The following is a 15,263-nucleotide window of genomic DNA, read 5'->3' as shown; positions in this document are numbered from 1 at the left end:
TGGTGTTCGATGACTGGTGGTATTTGTTGGAAGGTCACGTGACCACCCACTGTTTGCTCCCAGTACTTAGTCTCAGTCATAGCATGTAGATAGTTTCTCTCTCTCTCAACGCATCAAGAGATTTCCAGTTACATCTACATTCATCGTAGATCTCTAGTATCTCTAACAGGTTATGAGCCTCGCGCTTTCGAGTCCTCTACATAACTGTACAGACTCGAAACCCTGGTTTTCCTCCCATTTGGTGTACTGCGTCGCACCACCCCACTGTGGAACCTCTGTGGTCTCGTTTTGACCCCACAAACCAGAGTTTTCATCACCCTATTGGACGAGATTAACACCTCGCCTACCCCTTGGGATCTTCATCCATTGTAGGTGGATCCTACCTCGTCGCTGTCAAATCACGTCGCCGACAACCCTCGACAACCCGAAAATCGGACCGTCGAACCCCACATTCCACTCGCTACCCGCTGTAGCGAGCCAATCACATACCTCTCTTGACGAGCACATCGGTGCGGAAGAAGACGTCATGCAGGCCTCATACAATATTGAGGACTTTACCATCAACAGCCATGAGATTGACATCTCATCTGCCGTCCCAAAATTGAAGGGACAATCCAACTTCAGAGACTGGGAAACCGCTCTCTACATAGCTCTTGCAGCTAACAACCGTTACTACACATACATGATTTCTAATGGGATCCCAATCCCAAAGATCCCCGAGTATCAGGACTCCAGTCCTGAAGCTGTTCGCAATCTTCTTATTGAAGAAGCTCAGGATCTTGCAGGTGATCATACTACAACAGTTGTCATCTCTGTTGCTGAAATTCGTGATCGTGTGAAGCAAGTCATCGAGTCAAACATTGTACTCCGAAAAGAGTATAACTTGAAATGTACAAACTGGGATCTGTGCAATTCGAGAGCGAATCTCTTACTAAGAGGCACTCTCTCTCCAGAGCCTTTTTCTCATATCGCTCAAAACACTGATGTACGGGACTCATTTAAGAAACTGCGTGCGACGTACGCTGTTACATCCCATCAACATTCATTCGCCCGCTATACCAAGTGGACTGATCTTCGCTTTAAGAATGGAACTGCTAGCGAGTTTGTACGCAAGTTCCAGGAAACTCTTCGTGATCTCACATCTATTGATGGCAAGATAAACTCGGTATATGTACTATGCCAGTTCAAGAAAGCCATTAATGAAAACCCCAAGTGTTATGCCTTTCTCCAGAACCTTAGGGTTGATGAGAAGGATGTCAATCTCATGGACCAAGTCTACGCCGAATTCCTCGAGGTAGACATCCATAACCGGTCTATGAACCCTTCCTACAACGCAAACTCGACTACTGTTCAAACATCGTCGTCGTCGCACAATGACAAGAAGAAAGACACAAAGAAAGGAGGCAATGACAAGCAATCCAATTCGAATAACTCATCGAATAATAATAACAACAAGGACAAACCCTCGAAGAAGAAGACCGACTTCGTCAAAGAAGAGAACGTCATCCTTTGCAGACATCATGGGACTCTTGGAAATCATTACTCCAACAAGTGTCCCTTGCTAAAGAATTCGGCAAACGCCACTACCATTCAACAACCTCAGCAGCAACCTCTTTTTCAACAGGTTGCAGTCCCTCAACCAGGCCAAATCATAGGCCAGGTTGACAACCAAGGTCGGATCCTTTCTCTACCGCAACAACAGCCTCGCCAGGGAGCGAATGCAATCTTTGCGCCAGCATCCTACCCCACCGTACCGCAAAAAGGCCCTCCATCGGGGGATCCCCTAGCGCGGTATAACAATCTCTTTACGAATGTGCTCTTTGCCGGTATCCAGGCAAATGCAGTTCATGGTTCCCATATTGTGTCGAAGGAAGGCCTATTGGCTAACGACAACAATGATGTTACCCGCTGGATGATCGATTCCGGTACTAGCACACATATGACTCCCCACAGATCTGTCTTTGTCAACTTTAGACGGTGTGTATTGCCTGTTTCGACAGCCACTGGGGATGTCTTCTACACTGAGGGATATGGAGATGTAATCCTACACCTGCTGGATCAATATTCATCAGGACAAATTGCCCCTCTCACTCTCCAGAAAGTGTGGCTTGCGCCAGATCTTCGCTCCAGCTTGATCTCTATGTCTGCTCTCGACAAGGCAGACATTGGCACATGGACAAAGAATGGCATGATGACATTCAAACATCAAGATTTCTATGGCCCAGAGTCTACCATTGGTTTTGCTACCTGTGAAGGAGAACATTACTGGTTGAACTGCGCTGGCATTGACAAGATTGATCATATGATTGACTGTAATCTTGTTACTGGCTCTCCAAACTCTGTCTTTGCTACACAGAGAGAGATCATACCTATCTCCATCGATCTGGCACATCGTCGAGCTTGTCACGCCGGCGAGGAGCGTGTACGAAAGATGGAGAAATTTGCTGACGGCGTCAAGCTAAAGAAAGGCGCCGGCGTCACCTTTCCTTGTGCTCCTTGCATTAAGGGTAAGGGCCACGCATTACCTTTTGGCAAAGAACGATCTATTAGATCAAAGCCTGGCGAGTTCATTCATCTAGACGTCTGGGGACCGATCTCTATCGCGTCTCACGGAGGTGAGCATTATTTCGTGACGTTTACGGATGATGCGACCCGATTTACATGGCTGTTTCTACTAAAATCACGATCTCAAGTCACTGAGGTCTACATACAATTGGAGACCTATTTGAAGACTCAGTTTAACTACGTCATCAAGAAGGTCCACGGCGATGATGCTCCAGAGCATAAACCACTTGCTGCTTACCTTGCTAGCAAGGGAACGGTATGGGATCCAACTCCTCCCTACACCAAGCAACTGAATGGTGTCGCCGAGATCAAAAATCGTCATCTTGTTGAGCCGTTAGTCGCTGTTATGGCCGAGTATCAGCTTCCAAAATATCTTTGGGGACTTCTTCTTGGTGGAATCAATTACACCATGAATCGCCTCTACGCGTCGAAGATTGGCATGTCTCCTTACGAAGCCTTGTTCGGCAAGAAGCCAAATCTCTCAAACCTTCGTGCTCTCGGTTGTCAATGCTGGTTTCTCATCCCAAAAGAGAAGCGAAATACAAAGCTAGATCCTCACATGGAGGAGGCAAGGCTGCTCGCGTACGACGAAGGAGACAACTATGTGGTCTACAACGTCCGTACCAAGAAGATTGAACGTTCACGGAACGTCATTTTCAATGAGAATCCTTCTCCGGCAAGTCTGCCTGACCCTGCCTATGATCTTAATATTACAGGCATGAACCAAGAACATGAACATGATTCGCAGGATCGTCATATCCCAATCGATTTCCTACGGCCTCACCTCGAGAATCCGTTTAACATACGATCTACCTCCCCACCCTCTCCTACGGTCGAAGATGATCCCGAGGATCAAACGAGGGCTCCGAATGCTCTCGACCCGTCGAATCCCGCGCTCTTTGAAGAAGATCTTGCGTGGTCAAATGATGAAATGGCGGGCAGTTTTGGCAGGTGTGTGGTGGAACAAAGGGTGGATACTGGTGCCCACTTTGAAGCAGGTGGGCGAGGGGTTCTCGTCGAACCACAGCCTGTTTCCCGACAGGTTGTTAATATGGACATTCCCCTGGAAACAACCATTGATCTATCTCAGGAAGATCCTCTGCAAGATGACGAGTATCATGATCAATCACCATTACAGCATGGTCAAGTAACTTTTGAACATAATTTCTCTCGCCTAGATCCGGTACCGGATGACAGGAGTCGAGATCAAAGCTATGTTCAACCCATTCAGCCCATTCAGCCAGAAACTGGCCAGTTACGACGATCAACACGGATCAAGAATCCTAGCAGAGCTTACATTGAAAGCCTGGCTAGCAAGTCATTCTTTGATTCCAATGTTCTTCGGTTGCTCGCTGAACAGCCAGAGATCCTAATCAGTCTTTTCGCAAATGCTACCTCGAATGAGCAGTACGCTGTATCCAAACTGACGCCTAAAGACATAGGCTTTGAACCTAACAGTTGGGAACAAGCTATGTCCTGTGTCGAGAAAGACAAATGGCTAGTCGCTGCTCACAAAGAACTACATCGTCATCTTGTTAACGGCACCTGGAGAGTGATGTCCAGGACTAAGAGCAAGAAGAAACCTCTTACCCTCCGATGGGTGTTCAAAGTTAAGCATGACGGTACCTACAAGGCACGGCTTGTTGCTCGTGGCTTTCGTCAAGTCAAAGATCTAGATTTCTACGAAGTCTATGCCGTTGTCGCTAAGCCGATGTCTTTCAAGGTTTTTGCTGCAGTCGCTGCGGCAAAAGGATGGTATCTACACCATGTAGATATTGTCACTGCCTTCCTCTACGCTGAATTGAAGGAACCAATTGAGATTGAACTGCCTGAGATTCAAAGAGAAGAGTATCCTGATCATATTGGGCTGCTTATGAAGACGATCTACGGATTGAAACAGAGCCCCCGGGAGTGGTATTCACTACTCCATGATGTCCTAGTATCTATGGGTTTTGACCGTACCCAGTCAGATCATTCTATCTTCGTCAAAAGACAACATGGTGGTTCACCACTCTATGTCATGGTGTATGTGGATGACTTGCTAGTCCTCTCTCCATCGGAAGACGCTATCCAACAGTTCAAAAGCGCTATTTCAAAGCATTTTGACACTTCCGACAAGGGCAAGCTTCAACGATATCTCGCAATCAACGTTCACTATGCCAATGGCATCATACATTTGTCGCAAGCCGACTATGTTGAGAAGATTCTCGTCCGCTTTGGTCTTGAAAACTGTAAGCCAGTTGTTACGCCTATGGATGAGAAGCAAGCTTTGATCCCTTTCGAAGGCACTGCAACGAAGGGACAGATACATGAATACCAGACGAAAATCGGCACCCTGATCTGGTTAATGGTCTCTACCAGGCCAGATATCTCATTTGCTGTTATTAAGCTGGCTAAACATGCCAAGAATCCTAGCGACGTACATTTTCAAGCCCTGAAACGTGTTTTTCGCTACCTCACCGGCACCAAGTTACTCACGATCTCTTTTCACCCCAGCATGCAAGATGCAGCTGTATGTGGATACTGTGACGCCGATTGGGCTGGCCCACACAGTGAGAAAGGACTTTCCACATCCGGCTTCTTGTTCAAAATGGCTGGTGGAGCTATTTCTTGGACGTCAAAAAAGCAACCCTGTGTCGCTCTCTCTACGACAGAGTCAGAGTACATTGCCGAATCCCTCGCAGTACAAGAGGCGATCTGGTTAACACAGCTGCTTACGGAACTTGGAATTGAAGGGTTTCTTAGGAAGCCAATCCCGATTTATGCGGATAATAACGGAGCTATTGCTCTCGCTTCCAACCCGGAATTTCATGCTGCGACGAAACACATCGCGATCCGCTTTCACAGGCTACGCGAAGAGGTTGCCGCCGGCAACGTTAAATTCGTCAAGATCCCGACTGCTGATATGGCAGCGGATGGACTGACAAAACCCCTTGGCAAAACGCTATTCAAGCGCTGGATCATCCAAATGGGCCTCACGGTCTATAAAAACGCGCTGAATGGATAATTTACGGTTTGCATACTACAAATGGGGGGTTAATGAAGGTCAAAAACTGGTTTTTTACATGGAGAATTGGGGTTGTTTAAACTATGCTTTCGACTAATAGTGCTAGTCGTGGGGGGTGTTGGAAGGTCACGTGACCACCCACTGTTTGCTCCCAGTACTTAGTCTCAGTCATAGCATGTAGATAGTTTCTCTCTCTCTCAACGCATCAAGAGATTTCCAGTTACATCTACATTCATCGTAGATCTCTAGTATCTCTAACAGTATTTGACGCTTCTAGGCTAGAAGGATAAAGGGAAGAACGGTGAGTAACCGGTGTGACTATCTAACGACCATGCAGACCTAAGAATTCCAACTGTCGAAGGCCACGAGAAACATTTCGCGCTTCGACTAGTTGATTTAAGTGGTGATCTCGGTCCACGATGTCATGCCCGTGTTTCCCCAATACAAACAGTGCAAACAGGAAACACAACAGAGTCATCACATGACCATATACATCACTTCAAACTATTCATGTCCCTCCCTAGGGTTGCGTCATCCATCAAATATACTTTCTTCGATTATTCATTAAATCATTTATAAAGTACTTGGGATGAGAGGATGAAAACATAGGAACAAAGCCTACAGCTCAAATCCGACAAAGTTACCCCGCCAGCACTTGAACTCGATCACAAATCGCACAGCAGCCTTCAAGAAGAAGCTGTCGGAATCGCCCCAAGTCGAGGCCAGTTCCTTCAGTGCTCGGGTAGTTTTAACAAAGTACGTATTGGATGAGAATTGACCACTGACAGCTTCCTCTGCAACCCATTCCCAGTCCTTCCCATTCAGATCATAATTCCGGATTTGGTCCATTTTGATCTCGGGCCGCAGTTGTGCGACATAGATGCCAACGCAGATTAACCACCATTGTCGAATAAGAGAAATTTGGAACTGGGGAGGTATGAAAGGCAGCATGACACGGACGGCATGGCTACTTGCGAGGTTCAAAGCGAAGAACCAATCGTACTGCCCGGTCGAATCGACGGCAGCTGTTCCAACTAGCAAAGCAGCTGCAAGCTCTTGACTCTCGCGGAATTGCTCGACTGGGTTTTCGATCTTCCATGCCTTCCAGTGGTTGAGGAGCACGGCGTTGCGGCTGACGAAAAGGGTATCGAGGTTGTCGCTGCCGGGAGTGGGAAAGAGACCATCCAAGTCCTTATCTTTCCGCACCGTGTCAAGGATTGCAAACAGAGACTTTGATTCGTACGATGCCTCGTTTGTCGAGTGCTTAGGGTCCCCAATGGACTTGTAGATGTCATTGTGGCAGGTTGCTGCAAGCCCAAGTGCTTCCATTGCGATCTCACGACTATCCATTTCAAAAGCGTACGCAAGATGGATCAATGGCAATCCGACTAGACAGACGGTTAGCTTGTTCAAGTTAAATCCCAGCTTTCTGGAAGAGCAGTGAAGTCATACGAGATGCCATGATAGAATCAAACATGGGCTCCTTGCCAGCAAACAGGTACTCGGCCACAACTTCCTTCCAGTCATAGCCGAGATGGACCATTTGATCTTCAAAGAAATCCACGAAGGCTCGATCAAATCTGGTTGATGTTAATGAGGAGTCCCAAGCGGGAGAAAGGCCGGGACCAGTCCAGCAACCCACCCTCGATATCCCAGGTGACCTCGCCAGTCAAGAGTAGTGATTTCTGCCGGTGATTCCTTCCATTTGACTAGATCGGTAGCTTCTTCCTCGTATATCCGGCTTAAAGCCTCGGCATCTGCGCCTTGCAGAAAGGAGGAGCTCAAGAGCTGGACGCAGGTCAATGACAGGGAGTAACGACGGTGAATGCATACATAGGAAGCTCTTGTTACTGGGGCAATGCAAAGCACTCACATGTATTAGCTGGTTAGGAAAGTTCCGACAGTCGAAGAGCGAATTTTCAACATGATTCAATTTCAACAAGTGCTTAAATGCCCGGGCCGGCTTGTCTTGAGCTGTCTCGGTTTCATGAACTTTGACCGGGGGTAGATTAATTGCCTGGGTGGGCGATGATGAAAATAAGCCAAGCGATGGCAATGAGGGCCAACGAACAGTAAACATCGTGCCGGTGAGTGAGACAGTGTGTTGTTGTTTGGATGGGATTGTTGGGAAATCGTCACGTGAAGCATTAGTTGATGTCCATAGATGACGTAGCACATGTTGCAGTTATCAATCTAGTCACATGACAATCTGGTATAGGCAGTGTGATCCCTAACAGATATTTGGGCCATATATTTATGCCGCTACAAAGACAGACAGAACATCTCTTTGGCATCTGGTTATTTGAATGATATTTTGGCCTAGTGGATTAATGGTTTTGTGTAATCCATTAGGAGTAGCGGCCTGATTTGTCTACGAGATTACAGCAGAGTCTTCCAGCTGCTACTTTGCTTGCCTCACAAGGTACAAAGGTGTACAAAGCCGCGTCATTTAAAATCGACAATCAAGATAGATTCACATTATCAGCTAAAAGCAGATAGCAACGACTACCAATTTTCTAGATAGGGACATACATACTCCGTATCATTCGAAGGGTCTAAGATGTATCACTAACCATCCATCGGATACCTTGATGCAACACATGGTTAAGAGCAAGGTATTAAAAGCTGGAAACCCCTCAGACCGCAATAATGACGCGCTCCATATGGAGGAAAAGTTGTTTATTACGTTTGGTCGACGTTATCCGCATTTGATGGAAAAAGAGCGGGGCTTGTCATTATTGTTAGTTAGAGAGTGTACATATCTAATGATCATACCACCCCTTGTTGTCCCCATAGATTTCTGCCGCTAACACTAGATCGTGAGAGATAATTACCTAGATTGCGAGGTGTTCCATCTGAAAATGCTATATTTTGTGCCATTATAAGTGATATGTACCAGCTATACAGAGCTTTAAACCTTATGTTGTTCAACAACTGGAATTGGCTGCTCTGACTGGACACTGGCCTCTCCATTGAAGACCTCCACCGAGATTCGGGGGCCGACAAAATTTTTGCGACCATCTACAAACCATTGGATAACGGAAATGACAAAGACCACACCAAATGCTGCAACACAGTAATCTGTCACATCGAATTAGCTTTGCTTTTTGCGTCACAAAAGGAGAGAGAGCCAACTCACTCATGTTGCTCCCAGTGGCAGGCAAGTCAGGGGGGAAGAGAAAGAGGACTGTAGTAAGGGCAATGTACAGCAACGAGATCTGGGAAATTTCGAGTCAACAATCGTTTCAGTGAAACCACAGGGGAAGATATCATACGATGTTGATAGTCCAGCCAAGGATTTCTGGCAGGACAAATGAGCGCTCCGGTAGCATTCTTCTTCCTCGAAAGCAGTTGACTGCAATTGGCATTCCATATGAGATACCAAGCAGCACCACTGACGCTGAGACAATAGCACTGAAAGCACTTGGAGATGTTAGCAAGATCCAGGATGAACTGTGATACATGTGCTTACCTGGATGAGCCCAAGAAGATGCAGCCAAAGATGGTGACGAGAACCAGATTGAGATATAGCGAGTTCAAGGGGACATTAAGCTTCGGGTGAATACGAGAGAAGAAGGGAGAGACAGGGAGACCGCCGTCACTAAGACTACAGTTAGCATAATTTTGAAAGATGAAATACCGATAAAAACATACCGTGCGAAGGCATAGATCATCCGACTGCTAGTAGTCATAATAGTGATTGCAGCGAACAGAACGCAGACCAGGGGGAAGCTTGAGAGGGTGTCAGTACAACAAGAAAGTGGCGGAAGAGCAGTGAAGCGTACATCAAGAGACAGATAGTTCCTGCATTGCTCGAGGTGGCATTCTTCAAGATTGCAACGAGCGGAGTTGCCGCAGATTCAATGATTTTGTTGATATCACCAGCCACTAAAAGTAGTACAATCAGGAAGATGACTCCAGTGACAGTGCCGATAGCGACACAAGCAATCATGATCTTGGGTCCCTCAACCGAGGGGTTAGGAATTTCTGTTGTCCATTAGCCTCAGATTGATGATCAAATGCAAGACCTCTGAAAGCTACCTTCAATCATGTGGGCGACGCCATCAAAGCCAGCAACACCAAGACCGCCTTGAAGAAGCTATGAAGATGTTAGATATGCTCCTGAATTTCCGTATGAAACGACATACCCCAAGCAACCATGAAACTCCATCAGGCCCTACAAGAGTCAGTTCAAGAATGATAGATAACGATAAGATGAAACTTACATCCGGTTCTGTTAATAAAATCGGTGAAGACAAATCTGTGATTTGTCAGTCTTTTGGTTCTAGGCAGTTGTTTACCAGATACAACGTACTTTGCGGAGTTGTAGGTTGGCGAGGCACAAGAAAGTACGGTGATGCAAATGGCGGCAAATCCTATCAGAGACCAGATGACTGTGTGAATTAGTAGAAGCTCTGCGACAGTCCGATATAGGGTATCTCACAAGCACCCTTGGTGACAAAGGGCATTATGTCGTTCATAAAGGCATTGACGAGGAAGGCAACGATATTGTAGCCGCAGTAGATTAGGAACTGGTGCCAACGCTGGGGGTTATAGGTCTGGACGTGTCAGTCAGTCAAAGATATCAATAGTAGTCTAAGATAACATACCGGGTTCATGAGAGATATCACACCCTGGATGATTTGACTGCCTAAAAGACCGGCAGTTGCGACCAGCGCAACCCAGCCAGAGCAGTTGATCCAGCCCGTAATCCAGGAAAGAATTGGCATCCATTTTCTCCATGAAGTCACAGCGACCCAGTGGTATTGGCCTCCGGCGGTGGGGTATGCAGAAAGAAACTCGGCTAGGGAAGTGGCCATGCACAAATTACAGATTCCTGCTGTAACAAGACCTATGGGGACTCCTGTCAGCTCGATATTTTGGGAATTTGACAGAGAGCCGAGGGGGTGCCTACCCCAAACAACACTAGCGCTGCCTCCCGAGGGCAAACTGAGCCCCAAACTTGTCGACAAAGCGGTCCATGACTGGTCTGTGTCAGTGGTTGGTTCCTCTACCTCTGACATTTGGTATACCGATCGCGCCACGTACATTTAAAATAGCGAAAGCAAGACCCAGCATCGAACTTTCCGATCGAACACAAGCGGTTAGCATCATTCAAGCATTCGCGGTTCATTGTAGCACATACATCATGGAGAAGTTTCGCTTCAGCTCCGACTTATGGCCCAGCTGAGCCAGCTGAGCGTCATCGTTACTGTATTCGTCTTTGTCCATGGCGAGTGATCTGTACCACAGGCAGCAAGTGATGAAAAGAAAAGAAAAATTCCAACCAGAAGGAATTTGGAGATATTAAGCCGGCCCCAAATGAAACGACATGACAGATTCTCGATATCAAACCCTCTATCCGTCGTTCTGCACTACCGTTGGCTCCCCGCGGGGGAATACACCGAGTACGGAGAATTGTTAGGTAACTGATTTGGGGTATGGAACCTCAAGAAACCTGAAAAGAAGATAACTAGCCGTATGTCTGTGACTGGTCGAATTGACCGAGAGCGGCGATTGCAGCCATTGGCAGGGCTGCAAGATCGGGCCCTTGGATTGTCGGTCCGCGACAATCCACCCATGGATCCCTTGCGGCGGCAGCCCCAGTGCTTATGCCCTCATCCGACATTTGATTGGTCAGATCTGGACCCATATGTCTGACTAGTGGAAAGAAAAGCAACTGGGGGAAGTGGACGATCTTGGGAGATAAATGCGAGAATCTAGTAACGTGATGGGCGTGATAATCAAAGATAGATAGGTTTCAAGGACATGGGCCAGCACTCTTACCTTTACTGTAGACAACGAGGTTCTGGTTCCAGTGAATTAGGCTGAGATGCTGAGGAAGCAAATCTATGTGGAGCGGTGGGCCGCAAACCTTCCAAGGTTGCTATCTCTCTGGCGACAAATACTCCTATGTAAAAAGATATCTCTTGCCTTCACCGAGTCCACTGATCGGCTCAGATGGTCTGTCTTATCCGCCATGGATATTGGATCCTCTATCAGTACCCATCCAAAAGTAGAGGCAAAGGGTGCCCCGGTGGAGCGTTCCACATTTGACCTTGACCTTATTTCCAGCCTGCTCCGAGCGTATCAAGTCTTATTATAACTGGGTAACTTTCTTTTGCTCTCCCAAGGGGGGGTTCCAATCACTCCACTCAGAACTCCCGAAGTGGAACATAGATATGCCAATATCATGCCATAATGTCCTTCTTTGTTGGCCAGATAAAGAGACAGGAAATGGGGGGGATAAAGAAAGATAACAAGGGACTCTTGAGAATTGAAGGGTACAGTTACCTAAAACAAAGGATAGCAAATTTGCCATTGATCGGCCACGCACTTCCAGGATATGCAAACTACCTCCATTCTTCGCCCCCAAACCACATCGTGACATCATGTATGAAAATTCCAGTCCTCAAAATGTCCCAACTGCTCATCATTCAAATGGCAAGTCGTGGCTGAGTTCAGCAACACCAGCCAGGTAAACAGCTCAGTCCTCCTTGATCCACTGTTCCTCCTCCAACTCCCTGGTCCATCACAAACGTTGAAGAGATCAGAAGGCCCTGGTTCGCATCACGTCTTGCATCCGTGGAGATCGAGTCACCCATGACTACTCATTTTAATCCGCAGCATGCAGCAGGAACCAACTCCCAATGCAGTCGGTTCGAATATGCTCGATCATCTCGGCCAAAGTCCACACACGAAAGGCGCGACGGAAAATCGCAAACGATCGCTGATACTTGTCAAGGGCGGGATCAAGCCCCATCATCCGCATGTAGTTGTCAGAAATTGATTCCATCTTGGGGTGTGTGAGCATGGCAGTGCAACCACGGCACGAGTAAAGAATTCTGCGCGTATTGTCTCGATTGACGACAGGTACCCGACAAGCAACCTCATGGTGGTGAGCATGCTGATGATAATTTCCCATTGAGATGAGCAAGCGCAGTTTGACGGAGTTGGGGGTATTCAGGGGAGCAGCGCGATAAATGTCATGCTGGTTTTCGACCACAAATTCTTCATCATCGGGAGGGTCCTGTTCTTCGTCGGCATCGGAACTTGACGGACTGCCTTCCACAGCACGCTTAATCCCCTTGCGGGTGCCATACAGCTTCAGTGCTTTGGTCAGTGCCAATTTGACAGGAACAACCCAGGCCCCAAGTTCCCCCAGATCAAAGCCATTCTTGCTCAGCCTTGGCAGATACATGGTTTGTGTATTGATGAGATCGGGTAAGTCCAGGCCAAAGATAATGGCTGCCTGTTCTACGGGGAGACACCAGTATGCGTGATTTTCGTGCATGCAGGGGTGACAGATCCGCTCCATCGTCGGAAGATAGAGTTGAACGGACGCATCGCCACATACCACACACTTCTCGCGGATAATTGCCTCTTTAAGCTCATGAATCGACCAGTTCTGGTGGATCTGGGTCTTTCTGAGAATCTTAGGCATGCCGGGGGCCCACTGCCTCAGAAATGAAACCGGGCTTTGCTGCACAAACTGATTGGTGATGCGATTGACGTATGACAGACTTATAGCACTCAGTATGTCCAATCTGTGGACAATCAGGTCCACGACTTCGTTCGGGAGACATCTCATATTCCCAAAGTCCTCCGTAGCCTTCTCCTTGCATCGGATGGCCTCTGGCACAGGTCGAACCTCGATATCGATGATTCCAGTTTCCAAGGTACGGGGGCTCTTTGCAATGACTTTTAGCAGCTTGGCAGGCTCCCAACTGTTGGCAAAAGTCCGTCCTCGGGACAACTGCTCCGGATCTAGCATGATACTCATTTTGGCAGGACAACGTGTAAATCACACTGTGAAATTGAAGATGTGGAAGAAACTGCGATAAAAAAGAAGCCTCGGTTTCGAGAAACACAAGTGATCAACAAATGGAAGAACCCTATCAGTGTCGCGTCAGTGGATGATCTGATAAACACTCTACGTGGATGATAACGCAAACCAGATAGCACACGTGCTTGGGCTAAGAAGGTTGGAAATACGATGAGAGCAAATTGAGAAGGATGATAGGAAGAGAAAGAGTGAGAAATGGCATGGAGAAAAAGACATCCACCACCCCCCACCCCCCACATGTGGAGGGAAAGTGAATGGGAAAGTGCGAGACTGTGGCCCGGCGTGACAAACACAATGCGTGGGATGTGGAGCTTCTGGTGTTTGGGGTTGAGGCTTTCAGTAAGCTCGTAGTCATGGATAAGGCCAAGCTGGAGGTCATCCTGCACCATTGCATCTTTCATATGCTCTCCCACTCTAATCTGAGACAATCCGGGGTGAGTGGATGAGTATCAGCATACACTGGCCCATGCTACAACTTGCAATTTGGTCTGGAGCCCACAGACAAAAAGGGGGACAATTCATGCAATAGTGAGGTGATTGAGTTGCTCTACAACGAGGTCATGAGCCCTGTTGAAGACTCTACCTTCAATCGCATCTTTGGACAAGGGAAATATCAATCAGAAGGACGTGCATGGACTGACACCCAGCTGTAAAGCCTGGGAAATTTTGACCGATTGCCAAAAGAAACTCTGGATAGGGTCACCAAAACACTGAGGCTGATCACTGTTTTGAAACTTTTGTTAAGCTAACTTTCTACGAATGAGCTTGTCAAGGAATCCTGTTCTTTGCACCTGCGGAAGTAGTGGGCGCTAGGAATGCTGAAGACTACCCCGAGACTGCTACAAGGCGAAGAGCATTGGTGTTTCTCTAGCTAAATGTGAGTCTACTGTGAAAGAAAATTCGAAAAATTCTGATCTGTGAACTCATAGAGACATGGTTACAACTTGCTAGGGCTCTGACACATCCTGAAACTAGGGGATGTCCCAAGGCTAGCGATGCAAGGAAGTGGACAAGCACGCGCACGAAACGCGCGACGGTACACAACGACCTTGAGTTCGACATTATTCACCTTGGTGGAAATACTCATGGCCTTGAGTTGATCTTTGGTGAGATTGTCTGTGAAGTGTGCCCAAATTGACTGACATCCTACGCACCAACACGGTTTAATTTCGGTATTACCTCGAAGTTCGACTTTGGCTTGCATTGCAAGAAAACTGCTTTGCTGGACAGCAAATTCATCAAACTTCGCGATCAATTGTCTATGCAATTCGGTCGGGGAACGACGATCCAAGGAGGAAGCGTGGATTACATCACTTCTCGGTGGAAGATCCTCAAGGGCCCTTTGTTTGATGGCCTTCCGAGAGCCGTACATGTCCAAGGCGACAGCAAGTGTAGACTTAACCAGAATGGGCCACGAGGATATCGTGTTGTCATGGTGCGGTAGTTGGGGATTGTGGATTCTATTTATTCTCGTAGCGCATGATAGATGCTGAGTTTAGTGATACAAGGAAGTGAGGGCTCGTTACAGTCCATGTAGTATAGTCCAGATGGTAGTATAGTCCAGACAGCCCTTGATCTCACACTTGCCTTTCCACTTCGTGGTCATCCACCTCAATGGTCTAAACATTATCTTCACCATCGGAATCAAGGTCAAGTTCCAGCATTTCAGGTGCCAATGCAGGCTGATCCCCCCCCCCCGGGCACGTGATTCAGAAGAGCCCATGATCGTAGGCACTCACGCTTCCACAACTCAGACAATTTCTAGGTAGTCAATTTTCTACTAGCACTAAAAGCGAATAAGACCAAAGTCCCCGATGGCCACTATGCGCTGCGACAGACGTGACA

The 15,263-nt window shown here is 47.4% G+C and overlaps 4 protein-coding genes across 4 annotated transcripts; 1 reads left to right on the top strand and 3 right to left on the bottom strand.

Annotated features, from left to right (window-relative positions):
• Nucleotides 1-526: 526 nt before the first annotated feature.
• Pdw03_5588 (uncharacterized protein) lies at nt 527-4,104 on the top strand (the record flags this gene model as incomplete). The annotated part of the gene is made up of 4 exons (XM_066101100.1): nt 527-2,615; nt 2,694-2,821; nt 3,197-3,972; nt 4,035-4,104. 4 exons carry the CDS (start codon nt 527-529, stop codon nt 4,102-4,104), a joined length of 3,063 nt encoding a protein of 1,020 aa, XP_065958040.1.
• Nucleotides 4,105-6,190: 2,086 nt separating this feature from the next.
• Pdw03_5587 (MGS207 protein) lies at nt 6,191-7,652 on the bottom strand (the record flags this gene model as incomplete). The annotated part of the gene is made up of 5 exons (XM_014682579.2): nt 6,191-6,960; nt 7,025-7,152; nt 7,215-7,360; nt 7,446-7,589; nt 7,644-7,652. The coding sequence occupies 5 exons, from the start codon at nt 7,650-7,652 to the stop codon at nt 6,191-6,193; spliced, it is 1,197 nt and encodes a 398-aa protein (XP_014538065.2).
• Nucleotides 7,653-8,483: 831 nt separating this feature from the next.
• Pdw03_5586 (Amino acid/polyamine transporter I) lies at nt 8,484-10,804 on the bottom strand (the record flags this gene model as incomplete). Its single annotated transcript, XM_014682578.1, has 15 exons — nt 8,484-8,653; nt 8,712-8,790; nt 8,848-8,995; nt 9,045-9,173; nt 9,227-9,304; nt 9,358-9,559; nt 9,614-9,671; nt 9,721-9,749; nt 9,799-9,833; nt 9,888-9,966; nt 10,017-10,131; nt 10,183-10,424; nt 10,488-10,557; nt 10,622-10,655; nt 10,719-10,804. The coding sequence occupies 15 exons, from the start codon at nt 10,802-10,804 to the stop codon at nt 8,484-8,486; spliced, it is 1,554 nt and encodes a 517-aa protein (XP_014538064.1).
• A 1,384-nt stretch (nt 10,805-12,188) lies between these two features.
• On the bottom strand, nt 12,189-13,355 carry Pdw03_5585 (Cyclin-like F-box; the record flags this gene model as incomplete). The annotated part of the gene is made up of 1 exon (XM_014682577.1): nt 12,189-13,355. One exon carries the CDS (start codon nt 13,353-13,355, stop codon nt 12,189-12,191), a length of 1,167 nt encoding a protein of 388 aa, XP_014538063.1.
• Between the last annotated feature and the right edge of the window lie 1,908 nt (nt 13,356-15,263).

This window comes from Penicillium digitatum, chromosome 6 (assembly GCF_016767815.1).
Source record: "Penicillium digitatum chromosome 6, complete sequence".
In the NCBI taxonomy this organism is placed as follows: domain Eukaryota; kingdom Fungi; phylum Ascomycota; class Eurotiomycetes; order Eurotiales; family Aspergillaceae; genus Penicillium; species Penicillium digitatum.
The sequence above is the reverse complement of the archived record's forward strand: the minus strand, read 5'-3'. Positions and strand labels throughout refer to the sequence as shown.